The sequence below is a fragment of the Nipponia nippon genome, unplaced genomic scaffold, assembly GCF_047370975.1.
Source record: "Nipponia nippon isolate SJK-2023a ecotype South Korea unplaced genomic scaffold, ASM4737097v1 scaffold_5, whole genome shotgun sequence".
Lineage (NCBI taxonomy): Eukaryota > Metazoa > Chordata > Aves > Pelecaniformes > Threskiornithidae > Nipponia > Nipponia nippon.
In genome coordinates, this window is record NW_028262369.1 from 70163562 (window position 1) to 70188174 (window position 24613).

General features: G+C 38.2%; 1 protein-coding gene across 1 annotated transcript; it reads left to right on the forward strand.

The window, feature by feature from the left end:
• The first annotated feature begins 2568 nt into the window (after positions 1-2568).
• On the forward strand, positions 2569-24580 carry CFLAR (CASP8 and FADD like apoptosis regulator). The gene is made up of 11 exons (XM_087732817.1): positions 2569-2954; positions 5806-5951; positions 8890-9321; positions 10181-10286; positions 11206-11341; positions 11516-11613; positions 12717-12768; positions 13541-13587; positions 14774-14852; positions 20062-20575; positions 21514-24580. The coding sequence occupies exons 3-11, from the start codon at positions 9026-9028 to the stop codon at positions 21650-21652; spliced, it is 1467 nt and encodes a 488-aa protein (XP_087588943.1). The 5' UTR covers positions 2569-2954; positions 5806-5951; positions 8890-9025; the 3' UTR covers positions 21653-24580.
• The last annotated feature ends 33 nt before the right edge of the window (positions 24581-24613 follow it).

A 24613-nucleotide genomic window follows, 5' to 3' on the forward strand; every position in this document is an offset into this window, starting at 1 on the left:
TTTCTGAAATGCATCTGGAAATCCCATCTCCATCAGTAGTCAAAGAGCTATTTCTGCTCACCTGGAAGGATACTTGCGATTTATCTATTGTTTTTGCTAATGCTACCTATAATATTTACATCATTCAGCATAATCTTCCAAATTTGTGTGTTACAAAGAAGTTAAAGCAGCTAAATGATTCCAATACAATAGTGACTACATTGTAGTATAAATTGGATGTCTGTGAAATTCCTGTTCCAGAGCATAGCAGAATAGAATAACTGTTCCATGATGTGAGGCAGTTGCAGTTTAAATAGCAGACTATAGCCGTGTGTTTGTGTTGTTAACCTGCCTTGAAATCTCTCCTGAAAACCTTCCTACAAAAATCTTCTTTGTTGAGCTCTCAAACTATGAGCTTCTATCCTGCAATTAAATCTTTGCCAAATCAGCCTTTATTAGATAGACTTTTTACATGAATGCAAGTGTATTTTCTAAATACAGCTAATTTAAATTAGGAGTGTTTGCTTCAAGGGGTTTTACAAGGAACGTATTCAGGACGCATACTCATCTCCCAATTAAGTTTACAGATTTCATCATGGGTATCAAGACATTCAGGGATTCATCCAAACTGTTTTACATGTATGACAGGGAACTGATTTTACAGATCCTCTATACATTCTCTATCCTCAGTTGTAGGCCAAATACTAGAAATCTGAAAGTCAGATAATTCTTTTACTGCTGTTCCAATGGAGAAGAAAACCCCTTGAAAATAATCTCTTCCCTTAATGACTTAGCCTTTTAATAATAATAATAATAAAAGCAACACCAACACATAACATATGAAAACTACTGACACCATTTATATATTTAAAAGTAATGCACTCACCCTGATCATACCAAATCTGATTTTTAAATACATAGCATAAAAGACAGGTTCACAGTATTTTAGGAGGCATACATTCTTAAACATTTTTTTGTTTTACATAACTAGGAGAATCTACAAAATGAAAGAGATCAAACCTGTTAGGAAAGCAAATAAAGAGAAATATGTCCAAGCCAGAGATTTATATCCAAAGCCCTCTAAATTGAAACATGTAAGACCATCTTTTCTCAATCACATCTAATCTTACTGGTATGCTCTATGTTCTGCATTTATACTGATTTATAGTTGCATTTACATGAGAACCTATCAATTAAGACAATGTAGTACTTCAACTTAGAAATGGGGGAAGAATGAAAAAAACCTTGCATACAACTCATAAATGCTGCCTATAAAATGCAAAAACTGTTTAATAAGCATATAAAAATTAGGTAAATTAAGGGAAAAGTGGAGTAAGTAAACAAGAGAATATATTGGTTGCTTAAGGAATGGCTGTGTTAAATTGGTAAATCATTCATTCAACCATTTTGGGGAAAAAAAAAAAAAAAAATCTTCTTTCATAAGCCTGCAGCCATACCATCTCCTTAAACCTCTTCTATTAGCCTGTACAAGTCTTTACATGTTTGTATGGAATAGATCCAAGGAGAAAGCGTGCATATTGATTCACAGCAAGTGACTGATTTCCTTCTCAATTAGCACCAATCCAATGCTACGTCTTAGTAGCAGGGATGTTCTAATACCCTTGACTGACTGATATTAAAGTGAGAGCCTGACCATACAATTTCAGTAAGAATCCAGATTATTTTTTCAGAACACAAAGCAGTCACTTGGTACCTGACCACATTCTAGTGTGGGTGATTACTTTCTGCCTCCGTTTTCCCTGCAGTTCCAAAGAGTGGAACTCTTTGCACAGCAGCATGCTATCCCAGAGTACCGTGCTTCCACTGCAGTATTTTTAGCAGCACAAAAAATTACTCACTGTTTCGTAAATGCTTTGACATCCATTGAGCTGGGACTTAAATATGATGTGTCTAATTTCATCACATATGATGGTGGCTTTTGTCTAGTTCAGCTGATAAAATAATCCAGAATTTTGTATTTTAGGCCTTTCAGAGAGCAGCTCCAGCTACAATACTAGCACCTCGAAGTAAGTTTCTTCATGGAAGTTGCAGGTTTATACCAAGGGAATCACAACACCCAGTTTACAGGGACAAGGCACTACTTAAAATTTACTGTAGATTACACAACCACGGGAAGCACACAGCTTTCACACGCCTGTACAAAATTATTCTCGCTATGAATGAACTCAAACTGACAGAGCAAGACATGAACCAAGTAAGGGTTTCCTTCTGTATAAAGTCCCGCCAAACCATATGCCCATACTTACCCCGTCTGTAATTGCTCACTGATAAACGATCTGTTACCACTGGAAGGCTACTGGGGCCAATACAAAGCTGTTTTGTCTGTCCTCATACCAGCAACAGTATAAAAATTATAGTCCCATAAACGTCCATACATATACTGAAGACCATCTTACTGCCAAGAGCCCCGGCCCCAGCCAGTCGGAAGCCATTTTGTGCGTAACCGACACCCAAAGGCGCCGGCGGGAGGTTGAGCGCGGGACGAGACGCCCCTTCCGTCCCAGCCCTGCCGCCATCTTGTGGGCCCTAGGCAGGTTTGTTTGCGTAGCTCCGAGTTCCACCTCCTGAGGTAAACTGTAAAGCAAAACGAAAAGCATAATCCTTCCCTCGCCTCGCCCCAAAATAGTTAACGGCCGGATTCACGATAAAATCGTTAAGGGCTAGCGAACGTGGCTCGGCAGATGTATAATGATGGTAAGGCGGCTAAAGCCAGTTCCCTCGTCCCTCAGCGAGGGGAGCTGTTTGCCTTGAACAGTGTTGCTGTCTACGCGCAGAGGCGGCTCGGGTCTCTTCAACAGCCATAAAGGGTACGAGGGAAAGGCGCTCTGCGCGTTCTACTGATGTGAAAGCGAAGCGATATTCGAAACCACGCCCGGTGCCGCCCCCTCCTCCTCCCGCTCCTAATGCCGGACCTGGCCCCGCTGCTGTAGATGAGACCTTCCCGGCGCGTTTGGGTGCGTTGTACCTTTCCCTCTTCCTTTCCCTCACACCTCTCTTCCCACCCTGCGCCTTCAGTATAGGTGCCACAACACACCGTGCTCCGGGATCGGGTCCTCCTCCCTGTCTAGGCCCCGTCCTCACCGAGGGGCGGGCTGAGCTGGGTGCGGAGAGCCCGGCGCAAGTAGGGCCTGAGCCCGACCTTGCTCGTGAGGAGAAACGAAACCCGACGCTGCCTGTTCACCTGAAGCTTTTTTATCTTGTAGAGCGGAGTTTCCTCTTGCTTCATTTTGCAAGTGTGATTTAAAATGACGTAGTTAGAAAGTTGCGGGAAATCTGTATAAAAGCAGTTTTAGTTTGTTTTTTTTGATTAGGAGGACTGCGTTGTTAAACTAGTGCATCTCTAAATGGAAATTAGCGCGGTCGCTACTAGTTTACACCGAGAACAAACTATTTAAGCCTAATACTGTAATGAGAAATGTGAAAGTTTCTGCGGGATTTCCCTGTTTTCCCTAAGTATTGTACTAAATCCCCTTTCTTTTATAGGGAAATGGGAAAGTTGTGGAGCATGCATTCACTTTCAACTTTGAAAAATGCCAGATGATATGACTTAAAATGCAGTTACCTTTGTGTGGTTTCACCACCTCTACCTCTTCAAACAAAGGAGAGCGGAGGAAGCACAAAATGCAGCTAGTGCCTCCTGTAGCAAAGTAGCCTCCTACTCTCTCCCTCTAGCGTAGGGGCTTCCGCATGAGCTCATCTTGGGAAACAAAGGTCATTTTCCAAATCAGAACTACACCCACTGATGTTCTATCCTGTTTTTGCTGCTGCAGAGATGGTTGTGAAACATTCAAGAAACAAATGCTGTCAGAAATGACAGACTCTAATTGTAGACCATGTTTAGAGTGTGAAATGTTTCCCTGCTTCTCTTTAAAGACCTTCCTTCTTAATATAAGGCCTGATATGATGACTTATCAGCATTAATACAGGACACTTCTCTTTGCCTTGATAATCACATCGGTATTTGTATGTTGTGCAGCATTTGTGTTACAATCATGAGAATAAGGGTTTCATGCATAGTATTAAACAGGAAAGAGTAAAATTGCTTGAGCCTTGTACAGATGTACCAGCCTCCACTTGTTAATGCCAGCAGGGAGTTACTGGAGTCTTGTGTGTCTTTGTCTGTGAAGCTTTAGTATGTTGTTATTTCCTGCTCCTTGAGGAAAAAAAAAAAGAAAAAAAAATCTGACCCTGATTTTGGTTGTATTCTGTATGGACTGGGGGCAGTGTAAAATAGTTCAAAAACAGGAGTATAATTAACTTTATTAGCTTCATAGAAGCCAGTGAACATACAGACTTTTTTCTGTCTGTTTTAGTGTGGAATGGAAATGATTTGTGGTCGGAGGAGTAAATATGCTTGCTAATATTCTCAAGTGTTTACTTTAAAAAATGTCATCTTCTGAACAGTGTTTACAGTGTAATACCCAGGGTCACAAGTCAGTGCAGACTTAGACAAATACGCCTGTGACGAAGGTGGTTTCCTGTGCAGTATGTAAGAAATTCATCAGCTTTAAAGTCTTACACTCTGTTCAGGAAAGTCTGAAAGTTAACTAAACCCAGAAACTTGTGTTTAAGTGCACTTTGGTACACGTGCCTTGCAACGTGTTTCCTCTCAGACCTCTTTTGAGGACAAGAGGACAGATGAGTCACCCTAGAATCAGTGGTTTTCTTTCCAGAGACCTTAAGACTATTTCCCAGAAGAGTCCTTCCTTTGTGAAAATTTGAGGTGATAGTGAACTAACATAGCCAGACTCTCCCCTCACCAGTCATTTTCTGTCAGCATACCAGGGCTTTTCCTGGTTCTTTGAATACAGGAGGAAAAGAGATTTTTTTGTTGTTGTTATTCCGTGTGTAGGCCTGCCCCTTTCATTCACTGTTCCTGATGTGACTTTGCAGTATCCTTTTATCTGTCAGTGATGGTGGTAGTGTTAGACTTCAGCTATTTGGAATGATTCTGGATTTCTTATAAATCGGGAATGTAAATGAGAATGTGTAGTACTTTAGGTTTCTTTTTTTAACCATCTTCCTGCTCCATAAGTTTTGCATTGAAATCTTTACTCAATAAATGAAACATTGAACTGAAGAGGAAAATCTTGAGTGTTTTCTTGCAGCAATATTGGCAAATTACATGTGCACATGAACACACAAACTATTGGGGCAGCTTTATCTCTGATGAGAGAACTATGAACTTTTTTCTTTCCTCTTGAGAAGATAAGCTGTTTTTCCTCTCCTCTTTGTAAAGAATGTACACTCAATAACTCTTCTCATTGCAGGGCCCAGCTAATCTAAATTGAAAGCCAGGCTGCTGGCTTTTACATTGTCATTGTTTTTCTCTTTCTTTAATTGTTGCAGCTATGATAACTGTATCTGTGATGTTCGCAAAAGTGGACATATCAGATGGAAGGGTGAAGCATGATGCCCTTCACCCCTCACGGTGAAGTGGATCTGGCTCAGATGTATGCAGATGGAATGTATCAGGCTTGCCCCAGTGGTGTGACATTCCTGCTATCAAAATACAGTGAAATAGTTTTTGGACATAAAGTTATAAACTGTTTTAGTTTATACTAAACATGTACTTCATGTTGCTTTTACTCATTCCCCACTCAGAACCCTGGGGGAATGAATGTTATTGACAAACACTATATGTGCGCAGTTGTTTTTATTTGGAGCATCATTCCTGGTTCACTGGACCAGTGGAATCATACAGAAGAATGCATGACCCTAGATAATTTTTCCCTGGTTTTCCCCCCACTAAAATTAGGAAGTAGCCCCCAGCAGTAATTTTTGACATTGACATTTGTCCAACAGAAAACGAGCTGATATAATCAACTTTGTCTATGGACCATCATTGGAAAATACTGGATGGAAACCAATGTGTGCTGGATCTGGATCAGTGATTCAGCAATGGTCAAATGCCAGTCTTTCAATGTCCTTGTGGACAGACTTGCATACAGGTAAGAGAGTTTTCAGCACTGGAAGTATTGATCAGTATTTTTTTATAATGAGCATGCAATTTATCTTATATAAAGGAAGTTCACAAAAATAAATAATTCATGTGTGTGTTTTAAAGGCAGATTATTTTTAAGCTAACATATAAATAGTAATTTTGCATGTGTGAAATTTTAACTCTGTAGGAAATTCTTCCCCATTGCACACACACACGCACACCTCTTTTTTTTAACTAGTTTTAAAAGATCAGATAAAAATCAACTAGAGTAGTTTTTTAAAAAATAAAAAGTTTATCTGAGATTTCTGAAAGTGGCCAAAAGTTGTTAAATTCCCATTTCTCTTTAAAGTGAGTCATAAATATGACTTCCTCAAGCTCTTTTGAAAGTCCCAGCTGCATGTACTTGGAACATGCTTTCATATGGGAGTGTTTTGTGCCTCCCCCTTGACTGCATTATGTCATGAAAACAGTCTTTGTCTTTCTGTAGAATTCTCACAAATGTTTGATGCTAGATTGAAAATAAGTTAGGAATAAATATGCTTTTCCTCTGATAGAAAACTGTACAAAACACATTCCAGTGCATAAGGGATTCCTTTGCTTATCAGAGGCCTGCAAAATTTTCCCACCCTGCCCTTCCACCCCAGCTGTACAAGTGGTAGCATTGCAGGTCCGTGTATGAAATAGAACAGGTCCAATAGCAGAAATATTTTGTCTACCGAGTTTGGTTTTGTTGGAAACAAAACTTTTCAGCTTGCTATATTAAAAATACTGTGGTTCTGGGTATTTGAAAGTGGCAGCTTCTACTGATGTTTCATTTCTGTTTGTGATTTTTTTTTTTTGCTGTTTGCACTGTTTACATTAGAATTAAATGTTGTTGCACTTCTTAGAGCAAACAGTGCATTTAATTCTCCCAGGTTCCTAAATGGTGTCATGTGATGAGGGAAAACACTGTGTTTGTGCCTGTCCCTTTTGGGTTCTGAAGAACAGAACTGTATCAGAGAGGATAGGTGTTGCTTTTTGCTGGTTGTGTGCTGTAGCAGGAGTACTATAATTGTGTGTTTACTCTAGGTATTTAGCACAGTCTGCATAGAACGCACGTAGGAGGCTGCAATCAGCTAAGCAGGGTATCTGCCGCCCTGTTAACTGTCAGCTGCAGTTGAACGCTCTGTGCTTCTGAAGATGAGCCAAAGCGGCCTCAGTGGCGTTTTGAGGACTCTGTCGCATATACATTAGATCTCATTTACACTGTGGTATGGAAGGGCAGGAATACTTAAGCTGAGTACTGCTTGGGTCTTCTAATGTGGTGGGTTTATGATATTTTACAGCTTGCCTGTGCTGCCCTTCCTTACCTCCCCCTTCCGTTTTGCTTCTGAAGATGGGACCTTGAGGTCATAGTAGCTACTTGTGTTATATTCTGCTAGTGATTCAGACATGCGATCAGCAAGATTAACAGTGCCTTTGGGTTTTTTTTTTTTAATACTGGTGACTTGCTATTGTGACTGTCAGCAACAGTGTTGGAGGAGAAAGCCACTGTAGTCTTTGACTCCATAGAAAACATGGCTCACTGGGATAGATGTAGATAAAGGAGACTTTGCCCTAGGAGCTTGAATCTGATATGCACTTTTAGTGGGCAGTGGAACCCAATCCATGAGTTCAATCGAATCCAACTCTTGTTTTCTGAGGAAAGTCAGCTGGATGTATAGAGCTGTTTCATTTAAACAGCATTGCAATGAAAAAAAAAAAAGCGCTTGTAGATGAGTTTCATCTCATGTCCTTAATGCATGGACACAATATGTGACATTGTTGATTGTGACTTGCAGAATATGCTTCCAGGTGCTAGAATCTTTCAGTGTATTAGGCTTTGAAGTTGAATTGGCTTTTGCTTCTCAGAATGATTTAAACAAAACTATTCGGTATAGTGACTGAACTTCTTGTAAGGGCTGAGATTGGTCTTTAGATTGCTCATTTCACCTTTCTGCATGTAGGTAATGGGGACTGGAGAAGGTTAGATAGAATTTGCATAGTTGGTGGCAGTGGAAATTGAGCATAGCACCCTACTTATTTTGTTAATCACAAGGGTGGGGTTTTTTCTAGGTTTGAATTTTTATTTTGGTTTTCAGTATGGTGAAACATGAATGTCACATGAAGAAAAAGACGGTCTATCATTTATCTATACCTTCGGAGCTAACTGATTTGCATACTTAAGCTTGGAATTTTTTCTTTGTGTGGTTGTTCCATCTTTTTGAGCAGGGAGGGAGTATGTGGGGAATCCTTAAAACCCCAGTAACTCATTCAGAATGGAATCACTATAAATTACACTAATAAGTAAGAAAATCCACACATTCCTGAATTTATAGATAATCAATGTTTTAAAATATTACATATTGTGAATATTTCCTTTATTTTGACTTAATTTAAGGCAAAGTGTGTGCCTGATAGCGGTGAGTTTATATGTGGGTGTTTTTTAATTCTTTTGTCTACAATGTGTGGTTACACTACCTCTTAGCTCCCAAAACTCTTCCTGAAAAAAGCCTTGAGACTTTTAGGGGAGAAAAGGTGGTGGTGAGCAGGGGGCGTGGAAGGTTGCTGGGAAGAGATCAGAGCTTTAGACTTAAGTTGCTGTGGAACTTAACTCTTATTTCCAGAAACACTTGAAATATCACTCATCAGCAAGCTGATGACTTTTGTTTCACTTCCTATGGAATTTACAGACTTATGTTAAGGTAATTTTACTTTAAAAAGAACTTCCATTTTTTTCTGATTAATATGACCTACCAAGTACTTTTTGTTCTGTAATGAACAGCTGGGAGAACCCCATGAGAACAGGCGGTCTATGTAGACTACGTTGGTATTTTAGTTGTAAGTGAAATACGTCAGATAGGAGAGTTAACTGTGAACTTGTGCAGCAGATCATTGATTTAGTACCTTTTAATTCTCTCCCACAGAACTGCTTATGTAAAAATGCATCTAGTTAAGAATGAACACGAGAGAAGTGCTGTGGTAGACAAGGGCTTCATGTCATGCTGGCTTCCTGTTTAAAAAACAGTAGGCTAGCAATTTTAAAGGGACAGCGACAAAGTGATGACCAGGTGCCAAGTGCCAGCTGTCCTTATTCACCAGATTGAACAAGAATTGGATAAAGAAGAAGAAGAGATTATGGTTTTCCTATGCCGAGACCTTGCTCCTGACTTGGCCACTGCTGACCTTAGAGAGCTCTTGGTGGCTTTGAATGAGAGGGAGAAATTGTCTTTTCTTGGCTTGTCTGAGCTGTTGTACAGGGTTAAGAGGTTTGACTTGCTAAGGAGGATCTTGAAGACTGAGAAAGCAACAGTGGAAGCTAACCTTGCCAGGAGTCTCAGAATTGTCCCTGATTACAGGTAATACATCTATTTCAGATTTCAAGGCTACTCTCTTTTATTCAAAATGTATGCAGGTTGTTTTGTTTTGGTTTTTCGTGGGTTTGTTTTTTGTTTCTTTTTTAAATATGTCTTGAAGGTAAAAGAAAATCAGAAAAGGGCATCATATCTAGAGTTATAGTGAAAAGAATATGTCAAGTTTAGTCCCTAAAATAAGCCTTAGTAGCTTCTTACAAGTCAAGGCATTAGAAGCATCTATCTTTATGGAGTTTGTGTATGTTAATGAATAAAACCAGTGATGTTGTACAGTTCTAGATTAGCAGGTAGAAATTATGCTTTAGAGGAACATCATTAGTTAGAGATACTTTCTTTTCTAGTTTGTTTTGGGCACGTAGCCGTGTGGTATAGCTTTTCTCAGGGGACCCATCTCTTGCTCTTTTCTACTCTGTAGTTTTAAGATGCTTAAATTAAGAAGGTCCAGTTATTTTCTTTGAGAGACTTCGGAAAGAAATGTATGTACTCATAAGGAAGATTTTCTTGTGTTAACTTCTCACTGAAATAAAACCCCTGTAACTACGAAGTAAAAAAGTTAAGGATGTGTTCTGTTGTCTCATTCTCTTACTTCATCTCTATTGAAATATTAAGGAGACTTCTGTTTTCCTAGCAGTGGCTATTACACAGTCAGTCTGAGTAATGCAGGTGCTGATGAGCAAGAGTAGGTATTTTGTAATTGGATCTTGGAGCAGGGTAGGCTTTTTTCCTGTCATTTAATTGGGAATGGCACATGTAAGACTGGGACATGGGAGAAGTTGGGTGAGTTGGGCAAGGGTGGGATCTCGCTGAAAGCTAATCCTTTAGAAATGTCTCAACTTTATTTCAGGGTACTAATGGTAGAGATTAATGAGAATCTGGAAAAAGAAGAAGTGAGTTCTCTTGTTTTTCTACTCAGGGATTACGCACCTCGTATGAAAATGGCAAAAGATAAGGTAATGTCTTTCTGCTAGTCTTCTCCTCTGAAGCAATGAGAGATTAAAGTAAAAAGGGAAGTAGCTAGACAGCAAAGGAGGGGAGGCAGTACTGCAAAGGGGTAGTGAGGCAGGAGTAGACAAGTCAGGAAGTGGAGAAGGAGTAGTGACTTCTATTTCATTATTTTTTTTTAGTTCAAGCATGAGAAACAGTAAGAGGGAACAGTGAAGACTTGGTGTAGTGAATGGTGTTAGCATGAACCTTGCAGGCAGAAGGCATTAAAAAAAAATCTTCAGTATTAGTGATCTGAAGGTTGATATATGAAGGCTCTCAAACCAATAATCATATGAAATGTATTTTGAATTACAAGATCACTTTTTATGTTTGTGCTCTGCTTCACTTAAAAAAGAACAGTTTTATTTGAATTATGTCTTTCTCTGTACATTTGCATTCTGCATGTTTAAATGCTCTGAGAAAGCAGACATTCGGTAGAGAGGGTTCAGAAAACTTGACCACTGTGCATAGAAGACTGAAGATTTCCATCTTCGTCCTTTGAGTTTTATTCTTTTTCTCTCTTTAACCAAAGAAGGAGAGAGGTCCTGCAAATTCCCCAGAGCTTTTCTTACCTCTTGCTTTGTGGCCTGTGAGGTGACATTCCAAGTGGCTGGCTTTGTAGCAACAAGGAAATGCAAAACTGTTTCCTCAGAAACTTGGATTTGTTTTTAAAAATATCGCCTCCTAGTTTTCATTACTTCTATGATAATACCAAGAATTCTTATATCTTCCAGATAATCTTTTTAGTATTTCAGAAGGTAATGTCCCTAGTTCTTCAATATACAACCTTTATGACCTCCCCATGTTATTTTCTGGGTTGCTTTGTTACTGACTGGCAGAGAACAAATTACTGATATGACAGTTTGGTTTCTGTTGCTATTCTAGAGTTTTCTAGCTCTTGTGATTGACCTGGAGAAACTAAATTTGGTGGCTCCTAATCAACTGGATTTGATAGAAAGTTGTTTTCGAAATATTCACAGGATAGACCTGATTAGGAAGATTCAGAAGTACAAATACGAAGGTAAGGTGCTATTTTTGCACTGGTTATTCTCGATAGCAAGGATCAGATGTGCTCTTACTGAAGATAAAATTATGAGTTACAAGTCAGAGTATTTGCATGCTTCACAGATTAAGGCTTTTAAAACACTTGATATATGAGGGTGTATTTCTCTGTGTGTTTCTGTTAAATTTTCAGCTTTAATGTGCTCCGTTCATCCTCAGCCAGTATATGTAAATGCACTTCAGGCATCTCTCCCTAATCTCAGTCTGATTGATCCTCCTTGTAATTCAGGGGTAAGTATACAATAAATCAGACAGATCCTTTATTTCTAAATATTGCCAGGCATTGAAAGGGGATTCATCTTTACAGAGCCTAAGGAATGAGAGATTGCTAGTAACTAAAATACTACTTGCTTTATTTCTCTTATGTCTGTTATTTGCTGGGTTTAGGGTCTGATTTAAATCTTCTGACTGAGAAAGGTCCCCTTTAAAGAGCTTCTGTGATTTTTTTTTTTTCCCCTATTAGTTGGACATACAAAATCTGTACCTTGAAAGTTTTTCCTACTACTCTGGGGAGTGAAAAGTTTTGCTTTGACTGTTCTTTCCAAAATATATTATTCTTTGTTCTTCTGGACTCGGCAGGGAAAGTAGCTTTTTAACTTTGGAAGCTGAAGGTTGTGGCTTTTTAAGGAGAGCTTTTCAGAATTTTTTTGTGTGTTTTGTTTTAATCTCATTTTAGTGAAGATATCTCAGTATGTCAAGTCATCAAATCCTGTTGCATGCAGTATTCTTCATACTTGGGTTAGGTCTGATATTGTAATAGTATGACCTGAATTAAAGTCTTTATCCTTGCTAAATGAATTTGATGAGATCATTTCTGTCATGTATTCAGTAAATATGTATGTATAAAGCTTACATACAAGACACCGGTGATGCAGTTTGTCTCTACTAACAATGCCACAACAGCTTTGTTTTCCAGACTACTAATGGGAAAGAGTTTGCATTGACTTTCCACATTATGATAATAATGTTATAGTTTCCTTTCTAATTCAGTGAAAGTTCCTCCCTGCTGCTCTATAGGAAACAAAATTCACATCTTCAGAGGTTTTTTGTTTGTTTGTTTTACTATTTTAAGGATTAAGCTTTTCTTTGCTGTTCATGGCAAACTGGTAATTTTTTCTTCTGAGGAGGAAGGGTTTGGGGTTTTTTGTTTGTTTGTGGCTTTGGTAGGGTTTTTTTAATTTGTTATTTTGTAATTCTAGTTAGCTGATAGATGTGAATCTAAAATATGTAATCCTTTTACTGAGGAAGAAAAATATTATTGTGTTATATTTTGGAACACGTGATTATTAATTCTTGAAGGAGAGAGGGAAAATACATGTTTTTCTTCATTTTAGGTCCACAATGTGAACAAAGAAGAACCACGAAGTGGACAAAGTCTTATTCTGGGTAAGAGCATTTTATCTGAGTTTTGATAATATAAAAGAGCCAAACGATGTGTTTCATCGTATCAAAAGGACTGTTGTTTGATAGTTGTGTTTATGGCTAATTCAGTTGATACCACCAGGAGCAGAGGGTATTTGGTACCTCTGAAAAGTGAGCCTTGCCTTGTTGTTTGCTCTTGTATTTGCTTTGCTTGTGCTGCCAGATCTTAAAACTTTATTGAAATTGTTTTGGGCTTCCACTGTCACAACTTTCTAACAGAATAAATAGTTTAGTAATAAAATCATGGAAAAGGTTGACTAGCCAGCTCTGGAGGCCCACGTAGTGCAGCCGTGTCCATTAAGTCTTGAGTAGGAAGTTTTTGTGTCTGTTCAGTGGTGGACTCTCCACCAGGCAGGCCAGGAAGTTGTCTGGTGAGTACCGTGTTCTTACCATGTTCGCTGTGTTCTTTCTGGAAACCCAAAATACCTCTTAAATATGGTGATTTTTAAAAGAGTAGTTGGCTGAATTCTCGCAGTGTAGGAGACATTGTTTGTTTGTTTACTCTAGTCACAAGCAATGTAGAATGCAATCCAAATAACATTTAGAGGTAAAATACTTGGTTTTGTTTTGGTTTGGTTTTTTTTTTAACTTCAGTAGCATACATAGAAACTAAGAGGTCCAGATGAGTGAAAGCTTGGCTGAACTAGATAGGTTCCTCTGTAACTGATTTGGTGTCAAAGAAATGTCACTGGTACCTACATACTGAAATTACTTCTGTATGTTTTAACTGCAACAGAACCAGTCCACGTGCCCATTCAGGAATCAGGACCAGTGTCACATAAGGTATGTGCTTGTGCATATGTATGCATGTAAATATAATAAAAACCTCTGCAGGTATTTACCTTAGTTTGCTTTGTGTTTCATTTTGAGATTTCCTTTAATTGCATGCAAACAGAAAGATGTGTACATCCATATCTTCCTCAGCCATAAACAGGTTCTATGAGCTGCTTTTGCAGAATATATTTTTAATATGAAATGGAAGCAGCACTGTGCAAAATGCATGTATATATGATGTGCACAGAGAACATGTATATTTATTAGTGGAGGCTAAGTCAAAACCTATTGGAAGTCAGACCTCTTGCCATCTGCATTAGAAATGGCAGGGCTTCTTTGCATGCAGTAAATTTTGTTCTTTATTGTCTCCCTGCCCCTTGCTCTCCAGGTAGAAGACAGACATGCTTTGGGTATTTGATAAGAATGGACTACTGCTATTTTCACCAGCTCTCCTGTAGGCCAGGAACCAGGGAGTTACGTGTAGCAAAGTGATTGTCATCTTTTTAAAGGGGAGAGGAATTGTGATAGAGTCATTACAAGGAGGTTGTTCCACTAAATAAGGCAATAAATGTTCAGATGAGCAGTGCTTGTTTGCATACCTGAAAAACACAAAAGTTCTCTACATTTACTGTGTTGGCTGGATGAAGCTTATAGCTCCTAACATCTCAATAGCAGTTACACTTAAATTAATTTGGAGGTACTATAGGAGGATCATTCCTGTCATAGTCCAGGTCTTCAAAAAGCCCTTCCACCCCATACAGGTTTGGGGTTTTTGGGGTTGGTTTTTTTTTTTTTTTTTTTTGGGGGGGGGGGGGGTAGGAGGAGGGTTACATTTGAAGATGTGTCCAGAGTTAAGGTTCAGTCTCAAACTCACCTCTCATTTCTGGTACAGTCTTAGTCTTTGATTAAGGATCATTATGGTAGTAAGATTGTGTAACACAAGGATGCAAAAATTAAGCCTGTACTAGAAATAAGGAAAAAAAAAATCATTAGTCCTTGTCTCATGATTTTTTGTTTTAGTTGTGTAGATAAGACATATTTCATCCCAGTAGATGGACTTCCACTAGCTACTCTATGGAAAAAATAACAGAATGTAATTTAATAGATCTGATGTGGTTAAATTGGAGAAAAGAAGAAAGTCTGTAAGTTGAGAGAGTGACATGCTAACTTAGTATTTGTCCTTCACGTTCCTCAGGTATTTGATGATCAGTACAGAATGCAAAGTCGACCTTTAGGAATATGCCTGATAATAGACTGTATTGGCAATGACACAGGTAAGTCTCTGGAATTTGAAGTTCCTTATCTTGTTAATCTGGGATAATTAGAACAATTTAGTATAAAGAATATGATGTACATTTACCAGCCAGACTAGGATAATGTCCTAGTCAGCTAGTCTTATCAATTCTTGTAAGTTTTCTAAAGCAAAGAGTTGGAAGGCCCAACCTGAGGTTAAAGCCAACTGTCCTAACTATTGCAAACAACGTTTGTTTGGTTTTTGGTGCAGAATCTCTGAATGAAAGAACTTACAAGGGGATAGACTGAATTTTGTGAAGGAGAAAAAGGATGTTCAGAGACCAACAGAATAGTTAAGCTGCAGTCACACAGCAGGTTATTGGCAGAGATGGTAAAGATAGTGTTGCCCACCAGTTGACAAAACCAAAACCAAAGCTGTTGCAGATTTGAAGTGTAATCATAATGGACACCACAGATTTTGAATAGCTGAAGGCACGTGGTCCTTTATTAATAATGTACCTAGGCTTCTGTTACATCTTGCACAGTTTAACTGAAACCATCACCATAGCTTTATAGGGAAAGGAATTTTTCTTACTTCCCTCTTGGTTTAGTTAAAAAAAAAAAGTGCAAAAAACCCACAAACCGAAAAAACCAATTTGCATGTAGAATTCAAGGTGGTCAGTACCATGGTTAAAATATGGGTTTTTCTTGATTGCCTTTGTAGAATCCAAAAATCAGATTCTTGCATAAACAAAAAAAAACGCACTCTCTAATCATTGGAACACATGAGGCTAAAAATAAAAATGAAGAGAGTAGTTGCAGTCAGTTCTGTAATAAGCTACAAGATGCACAAAGGCTTTGTGCTTTCTCAAAACTAATGGTCCAGCAGATGGACCAACAGAATTATTTATGTAGTTGCTGAAGAGCAGTGGATGCAGAGCACTGACACAAAGTAAAATTTTGATGTTTGCTTGACAACAGTATTTTAGGTAAATGATATAAAATAACACACTCTAGTTTGCCATTAGGGTAACAGGAACTAGAACTGCTTAACAATCCTGCCATGCATGGAGAAGAGGGACAAGGAAGGCACTTAACTCAGTTACATGCAATTGGGAAGCATCCTTGGGATCTGATTGCGGTCTGTCTTACCAAGTTCATCAGTGACCTCTGGCAAAAAAAAGAAAAAAGGAGAACAACCCACAAAAAAAAAAAAAAAAAACAAGGATACAATTGCTGGATATAGAAATTAAGTTGTTAAACTAAAGCACTTCTTCAGTTCTACTCTCAAAAAAAATATGCTGACTTTTGCCCCAAGAGGAAAATAAAACAAAGACAGCCTGCCAAGGACTGAAAGACTGGGGGGGTGGAGCGGCTGTTGGAATCAAACATTCTACTCTGTCCTGTTGCCTGCTGCTTTACTTCAGTGTTCTTCTCTCTTTCATGGTAGCTTTAGAGAACAAAAGACCCTTTTGATGCAAGAAAGTTACTATGCAGGCTTAATCTGGAAGGTAGCGCAATGGTCTGCTCCAGTACCAAAATAATTATGTATTACTTGAAGTTCTGTTTCTTAAAAGCAAGTGCAAAAAGGATCGCTAGAGAAATTTTGGTGTGGAGAGTTAAAGGAAACATGAGGTGTGAAAATACCCTTGTTTACAAAAAAAAACTCTTTAAATTTCATTGTCTCTAATGGGATATGAGCATGTGCTGACCTGGTTTTTTGAATAAGAGTGTTTTACTATGCCAGGTCTGAGTTTTTTAAATGAAACAGTAAGTGTAACAGCAGGTAAGGCACGTACACTGGAGACAACAGGAAGTAAAGAAGGAACTGTTACGTCAGTTCATAGTCACGGATACATAAATTTAGATCTATTCTTCCCTAGAAGGCACAGATCTTTTGCGCAGGCAATATACTGTGCAGACCCCTTTGTCATAGTAATTGCTACTAAATACAAAGATGTGCACAAAGTAAAAAAAAAAAAAAATCAATGCATGTGCCCTTCACGAGCTCATATGGTCATTTCAGTACTTGCACAAGAACAGAAAGTGTAAATGTGATAGATGAAGTCTGCTGACTGGAAAGGACAAAAATGGGTTACGTATTTAGCATCTGGCATGTCAGATACCCCTGCAAATCATGGCTCTGCTACTGCTGTGCCAAAACCACCCAGAGTAAGTCTTAGTGTGCCTCAGTCTCCATGCGTGTCTGCGTTGGGTAGAGAAGCAATTAAATCATGCATTTGTCTCAGATACTTGATGTCACCAGTGCATCATTAACATTTTAACATGATAGAAAGCAAGACTTTCAATGAAATACATTACTGTGCTAGTGAGATTCAGGAAAGGCAGGATATACGGCATTGCTTAAAGGAGTTTGTTAGAAAGGCATTCACTACTCTATAGAGTTGTTGTGCCGCACTACTTCTGAAGTCTGAAAATACCAAAGAAAGAGAAGATGGCAGGGAGAATGTTAGGAATTGTATCTGTGGCATGCATTAGAGTCTGTAGCTATCCAAAGATTTAATCTGAGGAAGCTGAGGCAATAATAGATACTGTAGGATCAAGGATTAAAACAATTGCAAATGCCCAGTGTAAACAATGTGAATTCATCAGATGCTGATAAAATTCAAACTGAAATGCACCTTGTGGTTTTGTAAATAGAGTCTTGCTTTTTTGTAAATAGCTGCTTTTGACTTTTGCATTTGGAAGCCAATTTTTATCCTACGTTGTAAACAACTGTCCTGGTTTTGGCTGGGATGGAGTTAATTTTCTTCCTAGTAGCTGGTATAGTGCTGTGTTTTGGATTTAGGATGAGAAATAATGTTGATAACACACTGATGTTTTAGTTATTGCTAAAGGAGTGGTTACACTAGTCAAGGACTTTTCAGCTTCTCATGCCCTGCCAGTGAGAAGCTGGGAGGGAGCACAGCCAGGACAGCTGACCCAGATTGGCCAAGAGGCTATTCCATTCCTCAGTATATAAACTGGGGGGAGTTGGCCGGAGGGCATTGATGGTTGCTTGGGGATGGGCTGGGCATTGGTCAGCGTGTGGTGAGCAATTGCATTGTCCATCACTTGTTTTGTATATTCTTATATATCATTATTATATATCATTATTAGTATTATGTTATCTTCTTCTGCTGTTCTGTTAAACTGTCTTTATGTCAACCCATGGGTTTTACTTTTTTTTCCCGATTCTCTCCTTCATCCCATGGGGAGGTGGAGGGGGAGTGAGCAGCTGTGTGGTGCTTAGTTGCCAACTGGGGTTAAACCACAACAACAATCAAGGGGAGAAATGGGTAGTTTTTCATGTAGAGTGGAAATGCTCAAAAGTCAGTGGAGGTTTGTTGGGAGATGATTACTGTTGAAGAAACAAGATGTTTTCTCATCTCAGGTTGCAGCATGTAATGCTGTGTTTTGTCTTGCCTTAAAGTAAAATTGCTGTATCCAAAGCTTACCATATATAATTTCCGATTTGTTGTTAAACTAAGGTATCAGCTCTAAATTCATTGGGTTTATTTTGTTTTAATTGTGATACTTAGAGTGTGTGTATGGTCTAAGGTGACACCAAGTTTTGTATCTTTGTATGTATGTGTACACCCTAGTGAGGTAAGTTAGTTATAGGAAAAGAGTGAGATAGTAAATTACAGGAAAAGCACTCCCGTTGCTCTAACTCTCGTTTTGCATATATACTACTGCCCTCTAATGGATGAAGTGCTTCATTGAGTATGACTGCTAAACTGTATTAATACTGAATCTTGTTTTACTTATTTATTTATTTTTACTGCATGTTTTATTGCCTAAAATAGAGGGGATTTTCCTTTCTATTTCCAAATTTTAAAATGTCTGGAAAGTTTTTGAATTATTTTACAAAATTTAATCAAACCGACAGAACTGGAATGAAACTCTGTAGTTCCTGTTTTCCACCTCGCTGTAGCATAGAGTTTGTGTCTACCCTGTATTTTGCTGAGGAAAGTTACAAGTTCTGTTCCCTGTTTTCACTATGGGCTTTTGGAGGAGAACAGTGTGGTAGTAGAACTCCTCCTTTGCTGCCAGTTACCTCTGAAATAGCCTCTGCTAATTAGGGATTGTTAAACTTTGGAAGTCAAGGAACAGTCTAGGTTCCTGTGTCTGTAAGGCATTTTACATACACATGGCACTTGATATTTCCTGTCATATCAGAAACTGTGCATGGGCAATTATATGTGGTTTACACTAAAGATAAGATGCTACAGGTATGAGTCATACTAGTAGCTTGTGGTTCTCTGAACACTTAAAAAATACCTGTGGTTCTAACCACCGTGTATCTGGTTTCACTCCCATATGAATAAACATCCAAAGTAGTTACTCAGAGCATAGCACATTTTCCTGCAGCACAGTTTAACACAAATACTATAGAGTTAAATCTTGATTTTTGGCTATCTACAGTTTAAATTTCTAACACATTTGAAAAGGTTCATTGTTCAGGTTTTTGGGGGTTTTTTTGTTTTGTTTTTTCCCTGAAAATGCCATTCTGTCACAGTTAAGACTGCAGTGTCCATTCTCCACCTGGAACTCATCACTTAGTCTGTTTTATATAATAGGAAGCATAAATGATTGCAGTAGGTTCTTTTTTGACTGATGAAGGGAGTCTGTGTTTCCTATGCAGTTCTGTATATCTATAATAACTATTCAGAGTAATTTTGACAAGTTAAAAGGTGAAACAGACTTCCCATGCTATCAAGATCACTCCTTACCATTTCAAGAATGTTCTGTGTGAAGCATTTTCTAATGTTTTCTCTTGCCTAATGTTTCAAGTCCTAGGAACTTGGGATACTGGCTCTAAATGAAAGCATGCAAGTGTCTGTGGAATTTGGAACAGATCACGTACCAAATAGTAGTGTCTTTGCTGTCATGAAGTACATACGGTCCCTGGAAGTATTCAAAAAATGTGTGGATGTGGTGCTTAGGGATGTGGTTTAGAGGTAGACCAGGCACTTAGGTTAACAGGCTGGACTCGATGATCTCAGAGGTCCTTTCCAACCTTAACGATTCTATGATTCTGTGATAACTCATATAAAAGACAACGTGCAGATAGCAATATAAGTATGTCGTGTACTGTGATCAACATCAAGTACTCCCAATTTTGTAATTATTGTGATGAAATAAGCATCTTATGTCCCATAGTGAAATACTGTAAATACTGTAATTCAAGATAGTTGAGATTGAGCCTTGATGTGGTGTGATTTAATTACATCTTGCTTTTTTCAGATATGTTGGAAGAGACCTTCAGAGACTTAGGCTATGACGTTCATTGTCACAGATATTTAAACATGAACACTATGAATCAAACATTGCTTGATGTTGCAAGGTTGCAGAAGCACAGAAATTGTGACAGCTTCATTTGCATATTGGTCAGCCGTGGAAGTCCTCAGAGTGTCTTCTGTACAGACCATACCTTTTCTGGATTCCCTTTGGAACAAATAAAGAAATACTTTACAGGAGACTCATGTCCTGAACTCCTAGGAAAACCGAAGCTTTTTTTTATTCAGAGCTACATTGTGCCAGAAAATGAGCAAGAATGTACTAGTCTGTTGGAAGTAGATGGGAATGATGAGAAAATCACTGCTAACGCAAAAATCCCTTGGAAAGTCACTATCCCCCAAGTAGCAGACATCTTTTGGAGTCAGTGCAAGGTGGATGTGTCTACACTAGAAAAATCTCCCAGTTCATCCTCATATTATCTGCGTTGTCTGGCTGAGCTACTGCGCAATCCTCATAAAAGGTAAATAAAAAAAAGAGGAAAAAATAACCCTTTTCCTATGACAGCCTGCTGTCCTAGAGAAAGAGAAACCTTAAGTTTCATCCCATCTGGTCCTGAAAAGTGCCTTCATGCTGTGTCATAGGTTAAAAGACAAGTATACCTGATTCTGGAATGATGGCACAGGAAGGTAGTCTAAAGTAGGAGTGAAGTTTCTGATTCTGGATAGTAACATGAAAGTGTGTTATGGCACTGGGGCTTACAGAGTGAGAAGGGAAGACCCTGTCCTGGGTAATGTGTGTCAGGATTGGAAATCTTCCTTCTCCAAGACAATGAGACACACACCAGGCTTCTGTCAAATTGAGGGTTGCCTTTTATCATTAAGAAGGGCTCTGCTTGCAGATACAAGAAGTCAGTGCCTAAGTTTGGGGAAAAGGCAGTTAAGAGGGAAGGATTTTGTCCTTTCTTTAGATCTAATTAACCCTTCACTCAGTGAGCCACTAGGTTGCCAATTTGTAATCTTGAATTTAAATATCAGAAAGCTTTAGTTATCTAAAGAGATTATCAGAAGGAATCTGAGCAAAGATCAGATAAGTTTGGATATATAACTTAACCAACAAAGGTTTTCTTTGTACAATTGATCTACCAGGGAGCTAGCAACTGTTTTTCAAGATAGTTGCAGGGTTAACATTTAGTACCTTTTTTACAAACCCTAAAACCTTGTAATGAAATCACAGATCATCATGTCAGCCTAAGGAATATCACAATAGTGATTTGGGTTATAATAGATTGTCTTAAAAATGCATATTCAGCCTTGAGTTTTAGAGGTGTAACCTCTGCAATAAAGACTGAAATTTGAAACTTTCTCCTTGCTGAGTCTAAAGTTGTCTTCTCTCTTGTGGATTCTTAAATGGTGTCTTGCTTCATTCTCTAATAGAAAGCTTTTACTTTTGTTGCTGCAGGAAACTCTCTATATTAGATATCCATACGGAACTGAACAGAAAAGTCTATGAATGGAATAAGACCACTGACCCAAGCCAACAATACTCACTTCTGCTCCAGCACACACTGAGGAAGAAACTTTTTCTTTCTCCCACTTAACTGCTGTTGGAAAGGACATGTCTGAAGTGGCTAATGAGAAACACTTACTCTGATCCAGACAGTTTCACACATACTTTTACTTTATGCATTGTTATTGCATGTATATCTAAAGTGCCTATTGCTTCCAAACCCAGGGATTTAGAAGCGTTTTGGCGTTTTGGTGTGTTAAGGCACTAGATTTTATATTTTAATACAGAAGGTTCTGAAAGCTTGGATGAGAATGGCAGCTATCGTATAGCACTGCAACAGATCTTACAACCAAGTACAACAGGTAAACAGCGTGGAAAGAGCTCTAAACTGTATAGCTCTTGGGTTTTCTAGGGTTTTGTGTTTTTACTGTTTTCATTGGTTGTTTTTTAGCATGCCTATTAGCAGTGCACTGTTCTAGGCTCTTCTGTTGATGCTTAAAACAAATACAATGGCAAACCACTGAAATTCACTGGGCACTTTCCCCAGCACCTAATACTGGAAAATGTGTTAGGCAGGAATGCCTACCCAGCAATGCCAGTTCTTCATTAACAAGTTCTGGCTTGTGTGCCTCCACAGACCAGCAAAACAGAAGGAGGAGAGACATGGTCTTTTAAATAATTTGGATTCCATCTGCCTGCTGCATTAGAGGTTGTGATTCACCCAGAACCGTGTGTTGTCAGTACTGTCCACAGCACACAAGGGTTATATGTTAATAAATGAGACAGTCTGCCATGTTTTGGGCTAACTGCGTTTTCCACTGATGCAAAAATGAGGCTACATGTGTCAGGGCTTTACAATAATATGCCACACAGTTAAAAAAATGTGGGATTTTGGCAGATGTTTTGTGGAAGCGGAAACGTGATTCACACTTGGTGCACCAGGCATAGTTGTAAAAGTACACTTTATCATATTTGAACCTAAATATTGTGTAGCAGCCACTGGCTCTTAAGACTGGATTAAATTAAACACCCCACCCTCACTGCTTTTGCTTACAAAAAATGATATGTCTTTATTAATTGATTATTTTTTTCCAAGTTGCCCGTGTTCTTCTGAAAAAGACATGAGTGAAAATTGTCCTAAATACAGAAATTTTTCTCCAGTGGAGCAGATGCCTAACATGAAGAGTTCAGTTAACCTGCTTGTTATATAACAGTATAACCTGGATGAGTTGTATTGAAATTTATTGTCACTGAATTTATGGCATTCTGTTCCCTCCTAAAGTAGGCCACTTGCAGACTTTTAATACTCCTAATACAGCCTCCTGTCCAGGAAAAAAATACGAGGCCTTGGTGTGCCTTGCTTGGTTTCTGGTGTAGTTACACCATACATCCTTCTGGCATGTGTCTCATGCAAGCAGAAAGGAAAGGGGGTTTTGCTAATACAGGGTATGCTAGTTCCTTTAGCAAATGCACTGCAAAAAGATTTTTGCTAGTGTAGCTGCATTTGATTTGAGCAAAAAGCAGGTGTGCTGACCTATATAACTTCATCAACAATGCATTTCATTGTAGACCACATCTAACGGGCAGCTAGCCTATTGATACCATACATTGTATACTATCAGTATATATTAGTATATTGATAATAATTAGGAGGGCTTGGCTGTTAAACTTACTCTAGTAGCAGTGACTTTTTTTATTCCTCAATAATATGTTGTACTTCTTAGGTGTTGCCTTGACATCATTTTTATTAACTTTTTTTTGTAAACCAGGCTTCTGAAGTTTCATTCTGAAAAAGAAAACCAAATGAGTTTTCAAGTAGCTTCTATAATTGAAAGTAAAAATCACTTTTATTTGGCAAAGAGTAGATATCGAAGTCTAAAAAGTGCTCAGGAGTCCTTGTTATGTGACATAGACCCAGTCTCTTCCTGGCTTAAGAGGTTCCTAAACTGCTGATTGACAAGGATTGTTAAGAGTATACCAAGAGGAGAAACCCACTGAACAAGTTTTACTTTGTAGTCTTTATTCATATAAAATGTTAAGATGAAAATATATATTTATTTATAGTAATGTACCATTTTGTATAATAGATAAAGTATATTTTATATCATCGTGATTAAATCTTCACTCATTTTTTTTTTAATTTTGTATTCAGTTTTATTTGCATGTTAACTCTAGAAAGCTACATACACAGTTGTGATGAGAAGACATTTTTGCACAATTCGGGAAAATAATTCACCTATATTGCAAGCCTATGCATTCCATACCTTTCTCTTTCCACTTCATAAGCTACAGCGTCCTCTTTAATAAAGTATATGGAAACTTTTTAATAGCTTTGTATTGGGAAATGCAACCCAAAATTTTATGTTAACCTATGGGTACATGTGTTATTTTTGTTACTATAATTTTATGTAGGCACAGGCATAAGAGGGACGTGGAAAAAAATATTTTGCAAAATACAGACATTCTCTAAGTGCTTGTTCTCTATGAGTGTTAAAGTAAAAATACTAAATCCAATTTCATGATGTTACAGGTGTGGAAATAAATGCACCATAGCAGGGCAGGGAGAGGGGGCAGGTCTTCCTTTCAGGTTACTGTTTTCTAAGAAAGGGACTATTGAACTGGTCCTTTTCTTAAACTAGTGCCATAATGCTTCTGGCTTTAAAAATGCTTTGTGTCTTAAAATTATGTTTGTATGTATTGCACACACTCAAGTAGAGAACTTACTGCATTGCATCAACAGAAGGGTCTGTATTATATGTGATAGGTAATAAAAATAGCATTCATTTCTAACCCTGAATATTCAATAACTGACTATCTTACAATAAAATAAAGCAGAAGTATAATTTTGAAACTCTAGCTTGCTCATGTGTCATGGGCTAAGAGAAGGATTATAAAATGACAATTGAAATGACAAATGATTTGTTGTGAAACATGTTTTCTGTGGTTGTAGAAATGAGATGTGATTCCTAGTTGTCATATATATGTGATGTTAATAAATGTGATTTCTTTCACAAATTAACTTCACTTTTTCCCATTTCCCTTACTAGCTTTT